Raw genomic sequence first — 22,509 nt, forward strand, 5'->3', positions numbered from 1 at the left:
TTTGTACTTTTCCTTTTTTACGTTGAGGCACTGCCTTTTTAAATGTGAAATCTTATTTTTTTTTCGTTGTAAAATTCTTAATATCTCTAAACTCGTAAAATTTAGGTACGGAACATTTTGCATGAGAAATATTAATAATGTTCCGCAGAATTGAAGTTTGATATAACATACAGAGTGTTTCAATTAAAATAATCGAGTTGATATTCATTTCTGGTCTCACTCGAAGTGATATTTTCATGAAAATATTTTTAATCAATAGATCACCTCCACTTTAGTACGATACCCAAATTTTAACTTTTACCTAGTCATAGTTTTCATGATATTAATGGGGACCCATATCCGTAGGACACCTAGCATGTTTTGCGATTCAATGATTTCAACGATACATTTTCTAGTAATTTGAAACAAAGCAAAACCAACAATAAATGAACATATTCAGGATGTTACTCAATCTCTCTATTGGTACTTAATTTAAATACATGCAAGATTTGATTGACTATTTCAAGTGGAGTTGGACGATTTATATATATTTTTTCCTTCTTTGTCTAAACCAAATTTTTTGCAATGATTAAACTAGTTAATTGAAACTAAGAAAAAGACAAGATTATCGAAGTTAAATATGTATAAAAGAGTCTAAAGGTGGTAGTGTTTTATTCAGAACGAGAATTCGTGCATAGGTTTATAGCTAACGTGTCTGGGTGTTTTCTTGAAATGAATTTTTACGAGAATTAAAGCAAAAATGACCACAAGTAAATATCAATTTTTATGTTAAAAATTTTTGGGTATAATCCAAGTTTTATGAGACGAATCAGTTTTTTGGATGAGTCGAATAAAATCTCATTATATGCGTTTAATAGAGTTAAAAAAAAATTAATATCCGAAGGAACATTTTGCACTTTTTTTCGTTACTTTAACTCATCTGGATCTAAAGATATCGTTAAAAAGCGAAAAATTGGCGAAACTTTGAGGGTAGCTTTCACCCTTTAAATATTGAAGATGGCACGTAAAATATACATCACTATTCTTAAATAGGTCTAAACTACTTCTCTGCAAAATTTCATTAAAATTGGAGGAGGGACATTTGGATCCTTTCCCTTGTAAGTGCAGAGAAAGATGTCAGTAAATTGTTCCTCCAAAGAAATTGGGGATTATCAATTTTAAATGGTATGTTAAAAATGTCATTGTTATTGATACATTTGGGATGTGGAGACGCTTTGAACCCAACTGTACACTTTCAGCTTTATTAAAATCACATTCATGATAAAATCAAGTTAGTAGTATTTGGTTTTTGTTTAATTTCTATTGGACCGATATATAAAAATAAAAAATAAAATTTTGACCACGTACAGAATAAAATTATCTTTCAAAAGAGGTATGACACAACTCTTCTTCCAGTTTGAAAAATGCAAAGGAGTAGTTTGCAGGGGTAGAGGGATGACGATTCGAAAATAACTTTTTCACCAAATGACGTTCTCTTTATCAAAATTGACGTGTTTTGCCGTTTTTTTAGAGGTCCACACTTCTCCTTGGTACACCCTGTGTATGATTGATATGATAGATATAATAGCACCTTTGCTCGTAATTCGTTAAAGCTACCTAAATTTTTCACTTTTTAACAAGTCATTTTGTGTAATATATCATTGACAGCAATCTTTAAATTAATTGAACAATTAGTTTACTGTGTTCCATGTGCTGCAAAACAGTTACTTATTGCATTTGATTTAACGTTATTTACTAATAGTCAGACACAAAGTTTTATTAATCAAATGAATTTTCCTTTCAGGATCATTTAATATCTTTAGTCTAATAATTACCTTGATTGAAGTAACTTTAATTTTGGAAATTTTTGTTGCGAATGGCCCAGCCGAACCCTATGAAGATATGTTGCTGTTTAGAAAAATGACGACAAAAGAGAGTTTTTAAAGTGTTGTGACAGAGATACAATAAGTGAGAAACGTACTTCTGTATTGCATAATTCTGGAGAAAGTAAGAAATATTAAGAAATGGTGAAGATGCAACTTGAACCCTGACTAAGTGGCGAATGAGTTATGTGCAAACAATTGCTGTTTGAACACTGGTGAAATGGCGAATACTGGATAATAGTTTAGACAACTGCAATGGTTTGAAAAATGCTTTGAATGTTATGATGATTTAAAATAATCTGTTTCTTAATTGATCAATCGTGATTCATTTATGAATAACATCTATTAAAGGTGGAAATCCTTTTAAGGAAACAAATTTTATCATAAAGATAATTCTATAAGAATTGTTTTTAATTTTGTTAATTTGGGAAATAAAAAGAACTTATCATGATGTAAGTATAGTAATAATTTTCAAGTTTATGAATGAATAGACTAAGAAGGCATATTAGTCAGACGTTTATTGAATATAATATGAAAGGAGATATTTATCTAATGTGATTGATTAAGGTATAGGATAGGATATTTTGTAACTAGGTTTGATTAAGACCTAAAAATCTTTCATTAACTCTGGAGGATAAAATGAATACAATTTTTAAGTTAAGTTCCAAACTTAGATGAGATTAAATGATTATAAGGATAATTTTTTGTCATGTAAAAGAATTAGGGTGGAGTTTCATAAGATTCCCGTTGCTACTTTTGAAAACCAAAAATTTAGAGGGGCAGCTTCAATTTTTATCAAAATCGTTAATCTTATTAAAATGGATGTGAAGTTGTTTAATTCAAAGTTAAATTCCTTTGAATTTATAAATAAAATAATAGGGAACAATATATGTAAATTGGCCTGAAATGTTGAAGCTGCGAAATTAATTTTAAATTTCACAGATATGCCTAAATTAAAAGATACAATGGACAATTTTAAGCACATAAAAAGCTACAAATGCCTACTTTAATTACTTTTTCGAATCCAAAGTGGAAATTTTCTTATTGAGCGCATGGAAAATAGCTTGTTACGTCTCTGCTTTTCATGCAATTACGTTACAGTATAGAGTTTATATGAAGAAACAGTAGAGTATCATACCGCTCGTTTATCCTTGTTACAACAGGACAAACGATTATATGATGACTAATATTTTATTTCAGTCAAAAATAATGCAGTCGAAATCAATAAAGACGCACAGCATGGAAAAGATATTAAGAAATTGCTACAATATTCCTAAAATAAGTTTTAAATTATAAGTAGGGAACACTTAAGTAAAGATAATAATAAATAATTATTAAAAATTATACTTTTTAAAGTTTATATCTTTTTTTTTAGATCTTCAGGAAAACCTGTCTCTTCGCAGTCAAATACATAACGCATTTAACTAACTTGCTCAAATTTCAACTGGACAAAAACAGTACTCAAATTCCAGACATGGAAGAACGAAACACAATTCTGAAAAGGCTATATTACCTCTTGAACCTCGTCCTAGAGGAAATAATGGCTATATTGCGTAACATACTATATCTAGGTGAAATGTATAAATCGCTCCTAAGCCTCGATGAAAAATCATTAATGAGAATATTAATAAATAGAAATGTAGGTGCGCTCGAAATAGGAGACTTTTATTACATCAATCATTCGAGGTACTTAATAGACTTAATAAGGGCCTTAATGAGTGATAAATCCTTAAAATAAAATGAAAGTATAAAATATATGAATTGGGAAAAAATAATATTAAACTCTACTTGATAAAAGAACCTACACTTTAGAACTACACGTTGAAATGATTTACACTAATGATTTTTCACTGAAACACCCAGTATACGAATCATCTTCAATGGGAGAACTTTTGAGTTAACCATCTTTGAAACCAGTGGTGTATTGGAAGCGTAAATCAAAAAGTGTGGAAGTATATTTTTTAATTCGAATTAAAATAAAGTTTAAGAGGAACCTCCTACGTTAATATATTTATTTTTTACTGAAAGGTTAGATATAAGAATAATTAGGAATACACTACAAATAGGAAATAAGGGTTTTTTTTAGCTCATCCTGTTTGGAACCAGCGGCGTGCAGGTGGTAAACAAATAATGTGTTAAATGTATCTTAAAAATTTCAGTTTTAAGGGTAATTTAAGTTGATGTTTGAGACATCGGGCGTATTCTACGGTATTTGGAAATTAAACATGAATAAGTTCGTTTATTTATTAAAACAAGAGAACTTTATGAATTTTCATTGGTTCAAGAAATATCAAACAATAAATACAAATGAGTATCTATGTGTAAAGAGATAGTCTATCACTATAATTGATAGGAAATTGTTAAACAGATATTACTAAAATAGATATTATAAATAAATAATTAAATAAATAAATAAATACAGAGATAATATCACAAAGCATTTAAGTATATCATTAAGTGTGTAATAATGTACTTTTTATCATTTTAAAAAAGTGATAATTTTTATAATGGAAATTGGTGACTAATCGGATTTAGTTTCGTAAACAGTATCATAATAAAAGAAGATTTTGTTGACTAGCAACAACAATAATTTAGAGATATAGGGCGTAAATTCTATTTCTGAACTTTATGTCAAATTTTTTGTGACTTGGTCATCGAATAGTAAAATTAGAAACAAATCTTGTATGAAACTTAATAAATTAATTTAAAAAATAATTCTATAAAATAATAAAATTAAGAAATTCCCTTTTATGTAACTTCTCAGACATTTCTGAGAGCAAGTCCTTTCGGTTGTCCTGTAGAATATCATTTGTTACATAAAATTATGGAATTTCTAACTGGTTACATAAATATTTTCTGATATCGTTAATTAAAAATATCTTTTTTTCTAATGTTTATTTGGGGTGCCCTGTTTTGTCGAGCCTGATTATATTTGTACTGTTTTTTGTTTTTGCATTCCCGGCTTATTTTTCTGAATTTATTGTTGCCAATTCTCAGAAAGTTGTTCAATTCTCTGTAATAAATAAGATTATTGTAACTTCTCTGGTGGGAAATATCGTAAGTTTCAAAGCAATTGTCAGAAAATTTTTGCGCTCTCGCTTCAGTCTTTTCTCTAACTTTGTCAAATTGTTTGGTTTGATTATAATATTTAAATTGGGTGAAACATTCCAACAGTTCAGTGGTCACCAAATTCAGGTGACATTCTAGATTCTTATGTAGATCTCTTTCTATTTGAAGGAGTTCCTCAGGAGTATTATTTGTTGTCAATTCGGAGAACTTCTTGGCTGTGACCAGAAATATTTGAATTCCAAAGTAAAACTTCTTGCAGATCTGAAATAAGGATTGAATTCAGGAAATAGGTAGATACGAAGCCAATATGTTCAATATCCTAACCTCTATATGTTTAGTAGCATGTTCCAGTTTAGTAGCCTTTATTATGTTACAGGACTTCTTCAAATGTGGGTCAGCCTGAAAAGCAAAACAGATATTTCGTATACTGAATAATCACAAGAAGAAAATTTCCCTTATCAGATATGCTATGTTCTAAATGCTAAATTTCTATTTTTTTAATATAGAATTCCATGTACATTATTGAGTTTCGTACTAATCACGTTTGATTTACATTTAGAGATCCCTATATTCAACGCTCTCAGTTTTTGAGCAGTGTAACAAGAGCAAATTTTTAATGTTTTTTAAAGGGAATTTATTGTCGTGATTCAGGCACAATGATTTCCAGCACAGACAGTCTATATATCATTGTGTATTATCAGTGATAAGAAACAATTTTTAGTTAGACAATTTGGATTCAACCTAAATTTCGGCTAGAGTATTTGCAATGAGTTAAATGGCCTTTCAATTGTATGTTATTGTATGTTAAATCATGACTTAGTTTATTATCCATAGCTTTGTGTAGCCGGTGAAACAAAAAATGGGTCGTGTGATAAGAGATGGGCTGAAGACTGTACACTCTCGAGAGTTTACTTTCTACTGCAATTCTCCAAGTCCTTCGTTTTTCCAGTCTCCGTATCTTTGCCCGGACCAGAGCTCGTCCGTAGCTATACAGGTCTCAACCTCTTCATTCATGTCTAACATTTCGATGAAGGCCAGAAAGGGCTTTTTCCCAGTATGGAATGGGTTGTAATTCTACCAGCGTTCTGTGTTGGTTACTTCTCTTGGACATTATATTTTGCATATATTTATTAATTTTTCTTCTGATTCTACGTCTTTATTCTGTTTTCCTGGGATTTACAGGAAAACTAAATTAACTAGACTAACGAATATTGTCCCAAGAATAGTGGTTTTGGGTTTCCACTTAGGCGCAGACTCAGAAATGTAGAATACATGTTTATTGTATTAATGAAAAGTACCTACCACCAATGATAGATTTGTGCCTATCAGCTTCTCTTTGCAATCCTTTAGAATTAGTTTCATAGTCATTAGCTCCGTCTTGAAAGCAGTTCCATAGGGTTTAGTCTTACAGCTAGCTAACTTGTAGAACGTGTTCTGAGAACCGAAGCTGTGCGAGTCTTGCACCAAGCATAGCGTTATCACAGTCATTATAGCGAAAACTGCGAATACCGTCAGTATTATTATTATTATTATTTATTAATGAATAAGTGTGTGCGATAAAATATATCAAAAAATCGAATAAAATTTCTGGAAATGTTCTTACCTTTCATTTTGGTATCACTATTGAGATTTAATTTTTTCACAAATACATAGAACTTTTAAAATATTTTATTTTGGAGTTTTGAAGGTGATAGCTAGTTTATCAATTGATTAATCAAAAGCGGAAAGTGCCATTTATTATTTCCGTTTTTTGCTAAGATAAGATATGTTACCACATTAATCTAATGCACATAGATATGAATATTCTGTAACAAGCAAATTTTGTACAAGGATTGCTATGAAATTTTACAGTTCAGTTACAAATAAAAGACTGATTTGCCGAAAAGATTTACGCTCAGATATATATTAATTGCCGGCCAGTAGCTGATCAACAAAAACTTTACTGGGTGCGTCCTGCACAATGCATTGAAAGCTGGCACCTCAGTCAAGCATTGGTTCAGAGATAAAATAACATCGAGGAAAGGCAATCCCTTTGTTCTCCAATTGTGAGTCAGCTCCACATTTCCAATCTTGCCATAGAATAAGTGGAAATCCGCACAGCACGACATGCGCAATGTATTAAAATACGCCTCAGCTATCCGTGACGTCAGTTCAAGGCATAGTTAAGAAATTAAATAAATTCGAGGAAAGGGGGCGCTTTGCAGGGTGACGATGTTGCATTAAAGTGCCCATTTTTAGCCAATTGAGACTATATACACACTACAGATTTACTGCTATTTTTGATTCTCCCTCGTAGGTTTTTAAATTAAATCGTTTTTTATTTGCTAATCTGAATCATCTGGAGTGTTAGACAATATCGGAAACTCAATAATATCCGGCAAATGATCATCTTATGAGGTGAAATATCCAGACTCAGATTGTTCAATCGCCGTTTGGTCAAAAAACGAAAAGAGCACTCTACGTTAGAGGCAAATAATATGAGATAATTACTTGCATTGATTAAATACTACAAGGATACAATATATCTATGCATAGTTGGATTAAAAATTTGCAACTTATTATTTAATTTCGCATGTATATCCGTAATTTATGTGATAATGATAAGATATATCATTAAATTATTTGTATAGAGAATGACGGTGTTTTTATAGAGGATATAACAGAGAAATGTTATGTAAAAAAATCCTTTTTACTAATAACATAAGTTCTGACCTAGAAACCGTTACTGATACCCTTGGTAACTGCGACGTAACGGTAACGATACTATTAGCAAATATTCAGCCCTCAACACGGTGACCAATACTCAGTAAAAATTTGAAGCGACCGTTGTACAATTACGATTACATTGGAACAGGAGCAATGTGCTTATTATTCCAAAGTAATGGTTTAAATATCGTTTGCGAAACGAAAACTAATTTTAAGTAACCATGTGATTTTTTGGTGTTTATACCGTAACGATGGCCATATAGGAACAACCACAATGGACAAATTCGTTCTCAGTATGCGACACTGCAACAGCTATAGATAATTATAGTAAGTCTAACGTAACAGTGACAATGTTGGAACGGAAGCGCTTCATGAAATAAATTCCTCCTAAGTCGTAATTGAAGTTCCAGCCGGTTATATTCACTTATTGATAACTATGATGTAATGATAATCATATTGGAGCTTTGTGTCTACAGTTTAAATCTCGAACAACAAATGATAACTAGTTATTCACTGTTTTCCGGATGGCAGATATATTTCGATTACGGATCTGAAGATAACGCTGCCGGCGATATTAATGTAATTGTCAAAATTCTCCTACCGAATGCTCCAGTTTCTTTCCCATTTGAAAGAAACGTAATAATGACTTTTTGATAGGTAATATCAAAGTAACGGCGACCTCTTTGTGACGATCTCCATTCCGTTGCAATTCCAATTTTTTTTGTCAAAACTTTTTTAATGAGGACGTTAATAACATTCATTTAAGCTTTTTAAATAATGTATTTTTTTGCAATTTGTTTTTAAATCTTTTTATCGAAATCCGTATTAATGCATTGTTAACTATCATTTGCCTTTTGCGGTGATTTAACTATGTTGTTTACACCTGTAGTTTAAAATTGACTATTAAAGATCCTATTAGATTAAATGTAAAGTAACTTACAGTAACAGCTGACTGTAAGTGAAAGTGTCCCTGTCTATTATAGGGGTGCTATATATGGCTGTTCTATTTCGGTTGTCAGTTAAATTAAAAGGTTTGAAAGTTGTTGAAGCTAGTTCTTAATTAGGAATTGTCGCTCCTTGGTTAGATATTGGAGAGCTGAACTTGAACCGGAACTGAGGGCCACAGGAGCAAAACACTGGCAAACACTCTTAGAAGATCATTTTGATGGAAACCACGAAACCAACCCATACTTCGCCATTATGCCAAGGTTTCCATGGATACGTTTACTAACAATCTTTCTAATTATGAACATCCTGTATATGTGTATCATAACTTAAAATAATTTAACGATAATCATAACGATTACAACAATAATAATCCTGTAAAAATGATACACACTACTAAAATGATAAATATGGAAATAATTAATCTATTCTATACTTAAATAAATATCATGTTGCAGTAGCTGGAGTGAATCACACAGGTTTGTCAATAAGATACAAGATAAGATTGTTTATTTAGTAAAATTAAATCACCTATACTAAACAAATGTAAGAATATTACAGGAAGCTAGTAAAATAAAATATTATCCACCAGGTTTGTGAAATGAATCATTATGGACCCTTTTTTGTTACGGGAGAAATGTTTAAGAGATATCTGGCCTAGTGTTCTGGTGACTGGGAAGTTCCAGCTTAGCATGCATCTACTAACAAACCTTGGGTCATTTTTCTCTTGGCCTGGCCGACATTGGATCTGTATCTAGGGGATAATATGAATTTCCAAGTCGGGGAGGTCCTATGAGGTTCCTTACTTTCTCAAATAATTATAAACATTTTTTGTTTCCGCATTTAAAATGTACAAGTTACCAGAGGTGCGAATGAATATTATGTCTTCACTGTGTATGTGTTTTTAAGTATATCAACGGAATATATCTTTACTCTGTGGGGATAATTTAGAGCGATTTAACAAATTATACAAGATACTAGTCCAAAATTAATTCAAAAAGTAATATATTATTCTCGTTATAATTATATCTTGACTATATGGCGACCAAAAAGTTTTTTAAATTCTTAATATATTCTATCGACTTAAAATCCGAAAATGTCCCTGTGGTACATTTAAATAATTCTTAAATCTGAAGTAGAAGCTTTGAGAGCATTATCTTCAAATTATTAAATTTAGGATAACCGTATCGCTCTATCTAACAATATACCAGCATGTCCCTATGTCGTCGAATATGCGTTGCATGTGTGTACTTCGAGCACACATATACGTGATATAGTCGATAGTTAGAAACACGCGTTGCTGAGTCTCCCGGAATTCTCGCGCTTTTCTACATAAACTCATATCTCAAAGTTTTACTGTTAACCACTTAGAAAACATTTAATAAATGATTTTACAATGTGCTCAAATTGCGATTAAATATCAATAAAAGCTAAATTTGCCGTTAATTTTATAAGTAAATTGGAACTACAGATTCGTTTTCATGTTTTCATTTTATTATCGGCAAAAGCAATATTAGGTATTTGTTAATATCTCCGTTCTTTTCGAGGTTTGTTGGTCAGACTTGTGCAAATAGCAAACTGGATTTTTGACAAATTCGCACCTTTTTCTTTTATTTTGCCTCAAATGTTATTAAAATTGTTAAAAAATTGTGTCCAAACGTATTATAAATTATTGAATAAACAAGAAGTTGTAAATAAATATTATGAAAGAAATATGAAAAAAGTACACAAATATATATGAAAAAGATTTATTTCTGTACAAATTTACAATTATTTGAAAAATACCCAAAAAGAGTCGCTATGTAGTACAAATAGAAAAATTCACGTAAATATAAAATAATACTGTTTTAAATGGACCTATAGTCACTACTAAATTTAAAAAATGTAGTTAAAACACTGAAGAAAAAGCGAAAAATGGAACATTAAATATATGTAAGAATTTGCTGCGTAAAATTGTAAAATTGTTATGAAGTACTCGCTGCTGGTTTTAAACAAATTTCTAAGAATCACATTATTGACGACGGCAAAGTAAGTTAAAAAATATAAAATAAATAAACAATAAATAATCTTAAATCTATAGGCATATCACAAGATATAATACAGTTACGCCACAAGGTTCGAAAGCGGTCGAATTTCTACACAAATAAATACAAAAATGTGGGTAAAATTAATTTCTTATGGCATAAAACCTAAATTAATATTATTTTGAGGCACAATTGAAAATAATATAAATATAAATAGAATACAACGTTCCTAACTAAGTCAACTCACACTGAAAGTCTCACTGGAATGAGAGTTAATAGAAAAAACTTCAAATCATCAAAATACAAAATATCCTTAGAATCTTATAGTATAAGGTCGAGACATTGATAAATAACCGCTGAAGGACGACAAAACTAAGAAATAAATAAAATAAATACGTTAAGTAAAAATATCACAGCCAAAATTTCAATTAAGTATGAAACTATCTACATTTATTACACCCTCTTTAATGATCCATAGTCTTATTTCAAAAAACATAATAAAACCAGAAAAATTCGCCAAAAAAAAAGGGAAAAAAGCTAATTCAGATCAGTCACTAGCTCTAGAGAAGAGATCTAAGTACCATAAATTATTTATACCCTATTTTTGAGAATTTCATTATAGTTATTGACGAAACAAGTACAGAAAGTGACTCTTTACCCAACTGCGCGAAACAAAGCTAAATCACCGATTCAGTGTGGTAAAGGCACTTTTGCACGTGTTGGGTACCATATTTTCTCTACGAGCGCATGTGTTCTAACTTTATTAACTTCTGCAATAAAATATTAGCGTGCTGTAGATCTTTACCCGCACACGTGTAGTAAAAATTAATATCACACCAACATCAAAATCAAATGCCCGAAAAATTTTTTACAATGCCTCATTCTACTATGCGAACTGCGTGCGACGAAACTTTTGACCGCACATGTAGGGTAAAGTGGTACTTTCAGCTCGCGAATTCGCGCCTAAAGCTACTTTACCGCACACTTGTAGGAAAACTCTTTTTCACTTTCCTTTTGCCGCTTTTCGGCTTTCTCTTATTTCTCAGAATCTTCTGGCCGGTTTTGAAAAACCGCACCAGTTTTTTGAAAAACTGCATGTCCAGTAAATGAATCTTGGTTAGATCTGCTTCTTTGGGCAAACAATGGGTGTTGACCAATGGGGGATTCGTGGTCCCCAACTTGATCTTGTGCTCGTTCAAAATGTGTTCGTTGAACTCGCAGATAGTCAGTCTTAAGATACTTTTGGTTTTCTCGTAAATGTCTCTTCGGGCCGTCAAGTTGAAATCATGAGTCGTCGAGATTTTGGTCTCCTTCAGCTGGTCCAAAAAGACGTACAGCTCAATCATGGAGAGATGGAACTTCTGATAGGCCTAGAATGGACAGAGGATTTAATATTTTCCTTAAGAAATTCATAATCATTGATATGGAGGATTAAGTTGTAGGGAATACTTACGATAGTTATGTTTGGCGCCGCGTTGACGCGCTTTATCAGCTTGTTTAGTTTGGGGCAGCTGCCCTTTCCTGAGATGACTTTAATATGATTCTGTAATGGAAAAATCAATTATCGATCTGAGAAGACGGTCTCAACGGCTGATATTTCAACTGGTTTAACTAACTAATGGAAACCGAATTGGTAATGGCACGCGGCTTTGATCATGCGAACACGGCTTAAGACCATAGTAACGTGGGAACAACGAAAAACTGTATTCACATTCTCAGAAAATTCTTGTTTTGAACTTGAAGAAATCAAAATCTGTTATGAGGAGACACTTGAGATCGCCACTTTTTCACGTATTCATAGATCCTCGTGCATATAAAAATATCCGGTAATTTTCTTATTTTTCTAGTATTTTCTTTTAATTTCAGATCTTCATTTGATTCAGAATGTCTCAGAATTCTAGGACACTGCCGGCCATAAAGACATAAACACCCTATACAGATGTCGAAAATACGCGAAAATTTATTTATGATATTCTGATTCGTTCTCAACAAATTCTCCGATTTACGAACATAATCGAACACTATGCATTAGATAATTCTTGACCTTCATCAGCTTGTACAATTCTGAGTCTGAAGAGGAAATCATACATACCTTGGGATATAAGTACTTCAGGTCCTTGAACATATCTTTTTTAAGGGTGGTGATCAAGAATTTGAGCTCTTGCTCTGCGGTGCTGCGGGGGTGTCGTAGGGCCACGTGACTCGAGCAGGGGTTGGACCACAGATCAGAACCGCTTTGAGGAGCGGCTTGAGTGAATCCCAAAGCAAGTAGAACAATTGCAATAATTCGTGCGCAGGAAGCTGTGAAAGAAAAAACAATAAATGCTTCATCGCCTTCCAATTTCCTATTGTTATTTTCATCATCAACATCGAAACCTGAGCAATCAGCAGCGTTACTTAACATTTCAGGATTATTTATACATGAGCAGTTAATCTCCGTGTAATACCTGCGCAACAAATGGTCGGTTAATAAATTTCAACGCACGTTAATAACTTCCACAAATACCAGCAACTATTATTTGTTTGTGTAATTAAACCATTATAATCTGTATAATTGAGGTGAAATTTCTAGGAAGCAAAAATAAATTTTTCGTTTTATCACACGGGGATTCACGCAGACTAGGTAATCCTAACAAAACTTGTCGTAACAAGGTTCAAATAGAATATCGATTCGGTTTTTATAGCGAGATTTATGCTTCAAAGGCCTTGGTTGCTGGTTTACGTTTGGCCATCTGGATTTGCGTTTTTTTAAATATGATTAGATATATTAGAGATTAGATCTACTGGATTAGATTTATGAATCTGATGTAGTAAATTCTTTAGTGAAAAGTAAACGGGAGCACGCAAAAATTTGGTGGGCGCTGGTCAGGTCGCAGTTGCTCTCAGGTCTTAACTTAATCAAGGATAAAGCTCTACTCTTTGGCACAAACTTATGTTAGTTCAGGTTAATATCATCACAGCCTGTGGTTATCTAGAGCCGCAGATGTAGTTAAAGCACATTCCGACTCCCCGCTAATTTCTATGAAGAGAATTATTTATACAATTGGCCGATACGAATTTTGTCATATATGTTTGTTATATAATAATGTATATAACAAACAAAATTCGTATGAGAAATGTATGACTCCTTCACCTAGAATTTTGGCAGATAAGAAGTTCAGTGGCGGCACCGTATATATTTGCTTATGAGAGGTGCGAATAAAAAAATGAAATTTAGTTAGTGACAGGGCACTGGCGAAACCGACACAACCACGCACCTGCAACCTATAAACTCCCCATCTAAAGTGATCCTCGAGGAAGACATATTTTCTATACATTTAGCAAGAATTGGTAAAAAATTGAGAGTCCTGTGGCCGTGGCGATAGTGAGCGTAGAATTATTCCGCCACTGGCCTCCCGTGGCGATACTTAATTTAGTTGTTTGAAAAATTGAAGATTGGAATAGGCAGGACTGGAACAATATTCAGCATCTGGAGTCTCATTTTTATGCTTTTTGAACGAATTTTGAATATTTTTCTGTGCATTCGGTCCCGACTTTAAACGTTGGGCTTTTCGAGCGGGGCTGCAGTAGCTGAGTTTTATTTCCGACAATTTCATATTTAAAAATTTTAGCAAAAATTGAAATAAAGATGGTCAATTACTACTTCTTACTCACAGTTAGCTCGAATTCACTTTTTTCGCTGCGCAACTTTCCGAACAATTAAATTTTTATAAATCTCATAATTCTCGTTCGGAATAACTCGTTTTAATGGACGTTTTTCACTATTCTATAATTTAAATAAAACTTTTTAGACGAGTTTTTACTTAAAAACGAGATTGAAAAGACTGCCTAAAAAGCTACAGAATGTCGCGCAAAATGCTACGCAGAAGTAACTACATTTAATACGAGTAAAATAAAAAGTAATAAATTCAGATATGATTTTCAAAATTCCGCAATTTTTATTACGAATCAGTTATTTTATCAACATTTAAACTCTTCCTTCCATTGAAAAACGAGATACCTTCAAGGCTACAAAAAAGAAACTTCGAGAACCGCATAACATTCTAAATAATAGAAATTTCAAAAACGTCATAATTTTGATTAGACAAGAATAGTTTTCTCGATTGGCCACGTATCTAATAGTACTAATAAGCTGTGTTCCAGAGATAAGATACCGATGTGATAAATGTTTTTCGAAGCAATGATCTCATTAACGAATAAGACAAAGAAGTACAAACGGCATAAAAATAAAACAATTACTGTCTAAAATTAATATTTGGTGGCACCAAGTCAATGTTGGGTACTAAAGGGCGTTTCATATAAAAACCAAAAAATATAGGTCAAGAAATTTAGGGCAAATAGAGCTTACCCATGATATATCATAGTCCGAAAGAGGCGGCAACTAAAGAACCACAATCTCCACACATAATGGTACCAGCGATTAAAAAATTCACCAGATTAGTACCATCAACATCGGCAGTGTGATTGAGCTATCAGTCAGTGTCCGAAACATAACTGAAAGATTTGCTCAATGCCGCGTCAGATTCACCTTTTCGCACACGCCGATGACTAAGTACTATTCATAGTACTACCGTTCGCGAATTTGTCTAAATGCCGACTGAAGTGGTACCTTACTTTACTGCCTCGGCAAGGGAGGCTGAGGCGATAACAAGTGACAGTCTGCCCAGCCTCCCGATGGGGGCAGTCATTTGTTTGGTGCGGTGCTTTCGCGCATCGCACTTCTTTTGTTATCGAGAGGCAATTGTTTTCGGTTGGTTCCAGTCGGGGCTGGTGGTACTTTGGACAGTGTGTGGGTGGCGTTTCGGGGGTGGGTGGGGGTTGAGGGTGGGAATTTGTGAATGGGCGCTTCTATAATCCGAGGGATAGAGAAGTGGTACTGCCCTTGATATTGTCTAAAGCCAATAAATTAATTAAAACTTCGATAGTAGCTTAATTACTGATATAGGTTAATGAATAATGGTACCGCCCCAAGGTACTGCCAATACTGAATTTTAGAGAAACCCTATTTTTTGTTTGGAATTTATGAATCAATAGATTTTTATAGATTTCGTTTATATTAATTTTTGACAGTGAGAGAGCCGTCTGTCGGTACTACTCACTTTACAGTTATTATTTTAAATTATTAAATGACCGAAAATTTCCAGGTCAATTACTCATTTTTGAATTTCGATTAGACAGAGTTTCTAGGCAAAAAGTAAAAACGATTATCTAGCTTTGATTAGTGGTTCCTAGTACTATTGGGAGACACTGCCAGAGGTGAAGTTGACCTAAAAAGTTTTTTACAATTGCTGCATTAATTGTGTACTCAGTTTATTTAGGTTATTTCGATTCAGTGCACCATGGTACTGCCGCGGTCCTGCCGTTTTTAATTAGAAGGAAAATAATCGTTTTGCGGGCGAAAGTTAATTAAGAATAATTAAATTTTAAAGGTTTAGTTGAAGTCAGTTTAAGTCAGCAGACACTGCCGGTACTACCTACTTTGAATCTGAATGGCAAATATTTATTCTAGCGAAATGTCGTCAACATGGAATCGTTTTAGAATAAGATATGCAATTAAATTTAAGACACTATAATCAAGTCAATTAAAATTGTGTGAACAGTAGTACCATTAACATTGTCAAATTGGAATTTTAATGAAAACATATTATGAAAATATTTTTTTTGATTTAAATGCATTATTGAAATTCAATTTTAGATTATATCAAAGTAGCTAATAGAGGTATTATAAGTATTGCAGGTAATAGAGTTCCAGTGCAATCGCTGCTATTGAAGCGATAATATATTTTTTAGATAAAATATTGTGGAATTTTTTTGACAAATAGCTTAGGTGATGGTAAACAATGATAATGTTGATAGGTACTCCTCAGATACTTGTGACAATATTTTTTTTTGTTTTGCGAAAGATTAAGGTACTGATAATAATTGGTTTAAGTTCATGGTCGGTATTACCAGTATTGATAATTTTAGGTGCCGTGTCAAAAGTAATTTTGCAGCATGAAAGTTTTTAGAAATTTCTATTTATGGTTTAGGATTAATCTGAAACTGAGGTAAGTTTTGGTCTGTGGATACTGCTAAAAATGAAAATTGTATACTTCCCGCAAAAAAACATTTTTTTGGAAAATTTCTCAAAAAATTTCATATATAGACATAAAAGTTCATTCAAAGCAAAAGGTGTTTGTGATTTATGAATTAAAGCGAATGCCAGTACCACCAATCTTGGAATTGAATCGACAAAAAAGTTGAAAAAATTGCATTTGGAGTTGAGGAATGAAGTAAAATATCTCTTTTATTCTGTGCAGCCATTTGAGACTTAGGACAACATAAGTGGTACTGCTACACATCTAATTGAGAATTCATAACCAAATTCTAAAATCTTTGTGAATTCAAGTTATTCAAAAAAGGTTAAAATTCATAAGCAGCTACTCATGTTATCTCCTAGTAGCCTGAAATGCGGAAAATGTATCGATACTCTCAGTACTGCCACTTCGGAAGTTCTTATCTTGGTTAATTTCAGGTTATTTGAAGAATGTTAAGGTTAGTAGTCTGGTCGTCCTCTATTAGTCGTCGAAACGTGGGAAACTTGCTGGTGCTGCTAGTACTATCAATCGTGCGTTTGAAACAAAGACACGCTTGATGAAATCCAGTTTATTTGATAATTGTTATTGCAGAACCAGCACGTATTAACTTCAAAATATTTTAAATTATATTGGGTCAGGTTACTTCAGGTTAGTAGAGTCGACGTACAGTAAGCGCTAACCTGAACTAACCCATAATTTGGATTTACGTTGTTCTTGCGCTATGATAAATTGATTGGAATTTTTAGAAATATCAATCACGCGTCTAACCTTCCTAAGTCCGACAATTTCAAAAGATCAATGGATGAAGCAAACAGGAAAGACGGATGCAAAATAACCATCAGAATTCGATGGTATTCGCAGTTATGAGGTGTAAAAAAACTTCATTCGAAGCTTCTTTGTAATAATAAAATTACAGCATGTCATTAAGTTTTCCACACATTAAATTATCATTTGCGAGACTGTGAAATACCAAAGTTCAGAGTTATTTATCTTTGAAATTTTCTCGTTTATCACGAACCTTGTATCATGACTTTTCAATTGCATGCAATTAGTCATCAAACTGCTCTTTGGTGCGTTACAGGAATAAGTCATCTGAAAACCCGATAAGATGGAAGTAATTTATAAAAAACCCACAGTGTAAAGGAATAAAGATATAAAAAGTAAAAACCTGCAAATAGAAAAAATATATAAAATATAAAAGTATATAAAAAGGAAAAAGACATGGTGAAGCTGCGCAGAAGTGATTTTGGTGATGGACAGATATAAGAGCAATCGTGACTCACGTTAACTATTGAGGTCACCCGAATTTTGTAGGCACACACGCGATGTCACCTAGCAGGTTCAGGAACCTTCCTGCATCAACACACTCCCGTAATTCGCGAATCTACAGCTTCATCGTCAGAAGCCGCAATATTGCGCCACAAACTCATAACATAATCCCACTATGATCACGATCTCAGCATGCAGACTTTCCAAATACGTCAAGTACTTTCATTTAAAACCGCTTCAATGTGTCTGTGTCGATTCAATTAGTCCTAATGTATTTACACATACGAAATTATGTTTCGGATATTTCTGAGCCTATCTGATGATCCAAGTACTTTCTGAAAGTTCAAAGTACTTGACCTTAACATAGATCTATACACAACCACAACCTAGGTCAAGTTCGTATTACAGGAAATCGTTTTAGTGCTATTTTTAGACCCCAGTGGACTTATCAGGAAAAGCTAATGTACGACCTTGTAAATTCGATAAGCTGCCAAAAATATCTATTTCTGTGACGTGTAGATGTTTGGAGATAGCGAGAGAGTAGGCAGAGGAATAATATGCCCACATCGATTGTATCAATAAACATTGTCCTTTGAATAAGAAATTATAACAGGATATACCAGATTTGATGCTGTGTGACCTTTCCTTGACGAGCCCCTAGAAACCCGGAATAATCTCCACGAACCTTTGTTCTATCAAAAATGACTGATTTTACATTCGTCTGTTTATTTGCTTAAACAAATCAAGACGAATCACCTCGCGATGGTCGAGAGTTGCTTCAGATCAATGGCCTGAAGCCGCTTCTATTGGTGTCACCTTATTTCAGAAAATTGCGTTAAAATACTCAGTAATTCTAGTGAGTCATGTGTCGATAAAACGTTGATGAACCCGTTTATGGCCGCATTAAAAGTCGGCTGAAAAAATGAATGCGATTTAAGATTCACGATAATATTCGGGGATTTAATCAGGAAAGAAACCAGGAGCTTAATACATTCTCAAATAATTAATTCGACACCGTGCAAATACCTGATGCATTGCGAATTTCTGAGAGTGCAAAATCGTCATGTATGCAGTTGGGTCGGGAAAGAGGGAGAAGAAAAAAAAGTGAAGAAAGTCATAGTGAAGAGGCACGAACGCAGTTCTGAACGGGAAAGAACTGGACGATGATGAAAGGAAACCAGTGGTGAGGCAGGAAATGACAAAGAAGCGAAGATTGATATTTAAATGACTGACATCAATTGGGGAAATATTTGATACAAGAAGAGTTTGAATACGAGAAAATAACAAGCAAAAAATAGAAAGTGAAAAGGAGAAGAACGAAGAAAGGGAAGAAAAAGGGAAAATAAAATAATAAATAACAAATTTTGGAGAAAAACTAGAAGAGCGAAAACGTGGTAAAGAAGCGATTCATCGAAGCGAAGAAAAATCGAAGTAAACTGAGAAAATGTTAGAAGAAGAAAGGAAGAATTCAAAGAAGAAATCAATTTCGTATAGATATTGTTTTAAAGAAAAATATTAGAGTTTCTTATCGGTGTGATAGAAATATGTATGTGAGAAAAGACAAAGTGGCTCAAAAATTCGAGTATAAGAGGACACACGCACACAGGAAGAAAAAATAATATAAAAGTATAATGCGGATCTGAAGGTAAACAAACAGAAGATTAAAACTGCAAATGATGCTCAAAATGAAGAAAATTAGAAGACTTGACACACCGTCTGACTGACTGATTTTAATGAAGTCGGTAAAATCCTGAATGTCTATAATCTGTATTAACCTGTACCAACCTGATTGCCTGACCTGTTTAGGACAGATTTTTGACAAAATTTCGATGTGTTGTAGGTTTATTCAGGTTTTTCGAGGTGGTTTGCTCAGTCTAACTTTCCTGTTTGTCTGATCTCAGAATCCGATTCGTTGGTACGAGGTAAACGATAAGCTAGTTCAAGTGAGGTTTGCTGAGATGGTTAGTAAAGTTTTCTCGTGTAAGATTTTTTTCTGCTAACCTGAATTAACCTATTCGCCTGAAGTAAGTACATACTAAAATTCTTGATTCCTTACAGAATGTTTGTTTCGGATAATTAATGTGGTTTTCTACGTAGTGAAGAATAATACTTGTTAGTTGATTGAAATTATTCTGTCCATATACAGAATTTTTGAACCGATTCGAGGAAAATCACTTTTGATTTTCTATCAGTTGTATGGTTGCAATGGGTGAAACGTGGATTGAAAAATGCATAAGCACTGCAAAAGTGCATTCTAATTAATCAACGCTTGATGAATCCAATCAGTGTGGTCAGGGTTGGCAATGATTGATGAGTAAACTGTCCGAGAGGAATACTAATAAGAATTGAACTTTTCTGATCAGTAATGATTGCTCGATATTGAAAATCAATAAAAGTGGATAATAATGCAATAAGTGTGTACTTTCGGTGGGTACGTACTTTTTCCATTGTGTCTGACTTAAGTCTGGTTTGCGCCATGTAAAATACGCAATATTTTCCCATGCTGATCACACATAGATAAGTTTTGCGCGATTTTTAAGGCGGATCCAGGTTAGTAACCTCATGGGGAAAATATGTCGCATTTTGAGTTAGGAGTTCCAGGTCCATTTTGCAGTTGAATTAGCTCGTTCAGATAACAAATTAGTCACAGAACAATTTAACTACACACTATAACAGTATTAAGCAAACATTGGTATCGACGGTCAACTTATAAATTATTAAAACAAATTAATCGCTTTAGCAATAATTATCCAACAAGCGTTAATCATTTAATTATCGAATAACTTATCGTGACAATACATGTTTATAATCCATAAAAGTAACCATAATCCATTTAATGGACCCTGAAATACGAGGATAATAGTATTCCTCCCACGCCAGTGAGTGGGTCATGAATGAGATTGATTTGAGAAATCTTGGGAAATAGTATTACTCATAACTGGAATTATATGCATTGCATAAATTCGGAGTTTTGCCTTCACTTAGGGCCGATTTATCGCGATTTTGGCGTATGCAATTACCGAACAATGTAAGCGTTACATCAATATGTACATTATATTCAAAGGTGATGGTTTGAGATAAGGGGAGTGGGTGATTCACTGCTGAGTGCATTGTTGTGGGTTCAGTGAAGAATTTGGTGCCCACACTCATTTTTCGGCTCTAGCCGGGTTCGTGCCGATTCACGAGAAAACTTTTGATTTTTCGATTTCGAATTTTCTTCCGGACAAAGGAGTAACGGCACAGTTCGAAAACGCCCCGCGGGAGGAGAAAACCCCCAAGCGGCCAAAAAACTGCCCCGAAGCCGCAAAAAAACTGCGTATTCTTCGCTCCGGAAAAAATCCGGAGCAGCGCATTTCTCGGTCATCAAAAAAATGAAGAAAAAAAGAAAATCGAAAATTTTCGCTAAAGCACCTACCTTGAGTTCTCAATACTCTTCCACCAGAAAATTCACCAGCCATGTGAGTTCTACACAAAACGAGAACACTTATCGTAATACAGAAGATGAAATCAACTGATGTAAACGTAGCTGAATCGGGTCGTCTGTAGCGTTTAGCGGTGATTCATTCAAATATCCGCGCGGTTTCGTATACGAGTGCGTCTCGTCGAAATTCGTTTATCGTTTGTCTCGTGTGTCGTTTCTGAAATTATCCTAAGTATGGACTTCATTATATATATGTCCCCTCCTCCTCCACGTCATTGACATTGAATAGCTAGCTCTAGTTTTAAATATTCCCAGATTCCCACAGTTTTATACACGGATCCTGCGGGACTGTTTTATGATGTTGTGTGAGTAGGTTTGGGACTATAGTCTGCAGCTGAATAAGTTGTAAATCAAAAGGCGACTTTTTTCAAAAGTCGCAGTGCTTTTATTAATCCTTGAATTAAGGTTTTCAATGGGCTATTTTCGGCCCTAAAAGAATTTTGCCGGAGCTCTACGTCAGGAGCATACTTGACTTAACTCATTATAGTCAATGAAACCGTGAATGAAACCCTGGCCAAAGAGATTTTAGCACCTTTCAAGTATCAAACTTATTTATATCAATAAATTTTAACTGGTTTTAGATGTATAGAACGCAATTCGGACTCTCTGGCCTGCAGGCACTCAGGATTTATCTCCAAGCGATTTTCCTCGTACACCCTACAAATTCGCCAGAAGTCCGAATTATTTTTGAAATTTTATTACTGTGTTCTAGAACTTAGCATATTCAAAGTGGAGCTGAAATCATTTGAAATTTCACACTTTCGCAGAATTATTGAGTGCAGGGTCTTCCTGAGGCTTTAAAGCTTTTCACCTGTTCATGCCCCGCAGGTTTCAGGGCGAAGTCATGAAAAAACCTATAGACACCCTTTAAGAATTTGGCATTTCTTTTTGTTTTTATTAGTTTTTTTGAAACTGCAACTTTTCGAGGCCTGAAAGAATTTCTATCTAAGCGGGAATTTTCGAAGATCTCAGGCGCAGCTTTTACAATTGCAGAGTGGCTCTCTAGTTCAGGGTATTTTCGTTTGGTAGAATGTATAAGGGGAAGATATCCTAAGGCCTTAAAGTCCTTTAAGTAT

At 33.6% G+C, this 22,509-nt stretch overlaps 2 protein-coding genes across 3 annotated transcripts; both read right to left on the minus strand.

Moving 5' to 3' along the window:
- Nucleotides 1–4,471: 4,471 nt before the first annotated feature.
- Nucleotides 4,472–6,617, minus strand: LOC136345327 (uncharacterized). Its single transcript, XM_066293500.1, has 4 exons — nucleotides 6,535–6,617; nucleotides 6,234–6,430; nucleotides 5,256–5,330; nucleotides 4,472–5,192 (listed from the first exon to the last, which is right to left on the minus strand). Exons 1-4 carry the CDS (start codon nucleotides 6,539–6,541, stop codon nucleotides 4,728–4,730), a joined length of 744 nt encoding a protein of 247 aa, XP_066149597.1. The 5' UTR covers nucleotides 6,542–6,617; the 3' UTR covers nucleotides 4,472–4,727.
- A 3,699-nt stretch (nucleotides 6,618–10,316) lies between these two features.
- Nucleotides 10,317–21,577, minus strand: LOC136345303 (uncharacterized). 2 transcript variants are annotated; one of them, XM_066293454.1, is made up of 4 exons: nucleotides 21,368–21,577; nucleotides 12,699–12,907; nucleotides 12,060–12,149; nucleotides 10,317–11,976 (listed from the first exon to the last, which is right to left on the minus strand). In XM_066293454.1, the coding sequence occupies exons 1-4, from the start codon at nucleotides 21,408–21,410 to the stop codon at nucleotides 11,581–11,583; spliced, it is 738 nt and encodes a 245-aa protein (XP_066149551.1). In that variant the 5' UTR covers nucleotides 21,411–21,577; the 3' UTR covers nucleotides 10,317–11,580. The 2 variants fall into 2 exon arrangements, with proteins under 2 accessions (XP_066149551.1, XP_066149552.1); XM_066293455.1 differs by lacking the exon at nucleotides 21,368–21,577 and adding an exon at nucleotides 14,955–15,219.
- Between the last annotated feature and the right edge of the window lie 932 nt (nucleotides 21,578–22,509).

Source organism: Euwallacea fornicatus, chromosome 19 (assembly GCF_040115645.1).
Source record: "Euwallacea fornicatus isolate EFF26 chromosome 19, ASM4011564v1, whole genome shotgun sequence".
Lineage (NCBI taxonomy): Eukaryota > Metazoa > Arthropoda > Insecta > Coleoptera > Curculionidae > Euwallacea > Euwallacea fornicatus.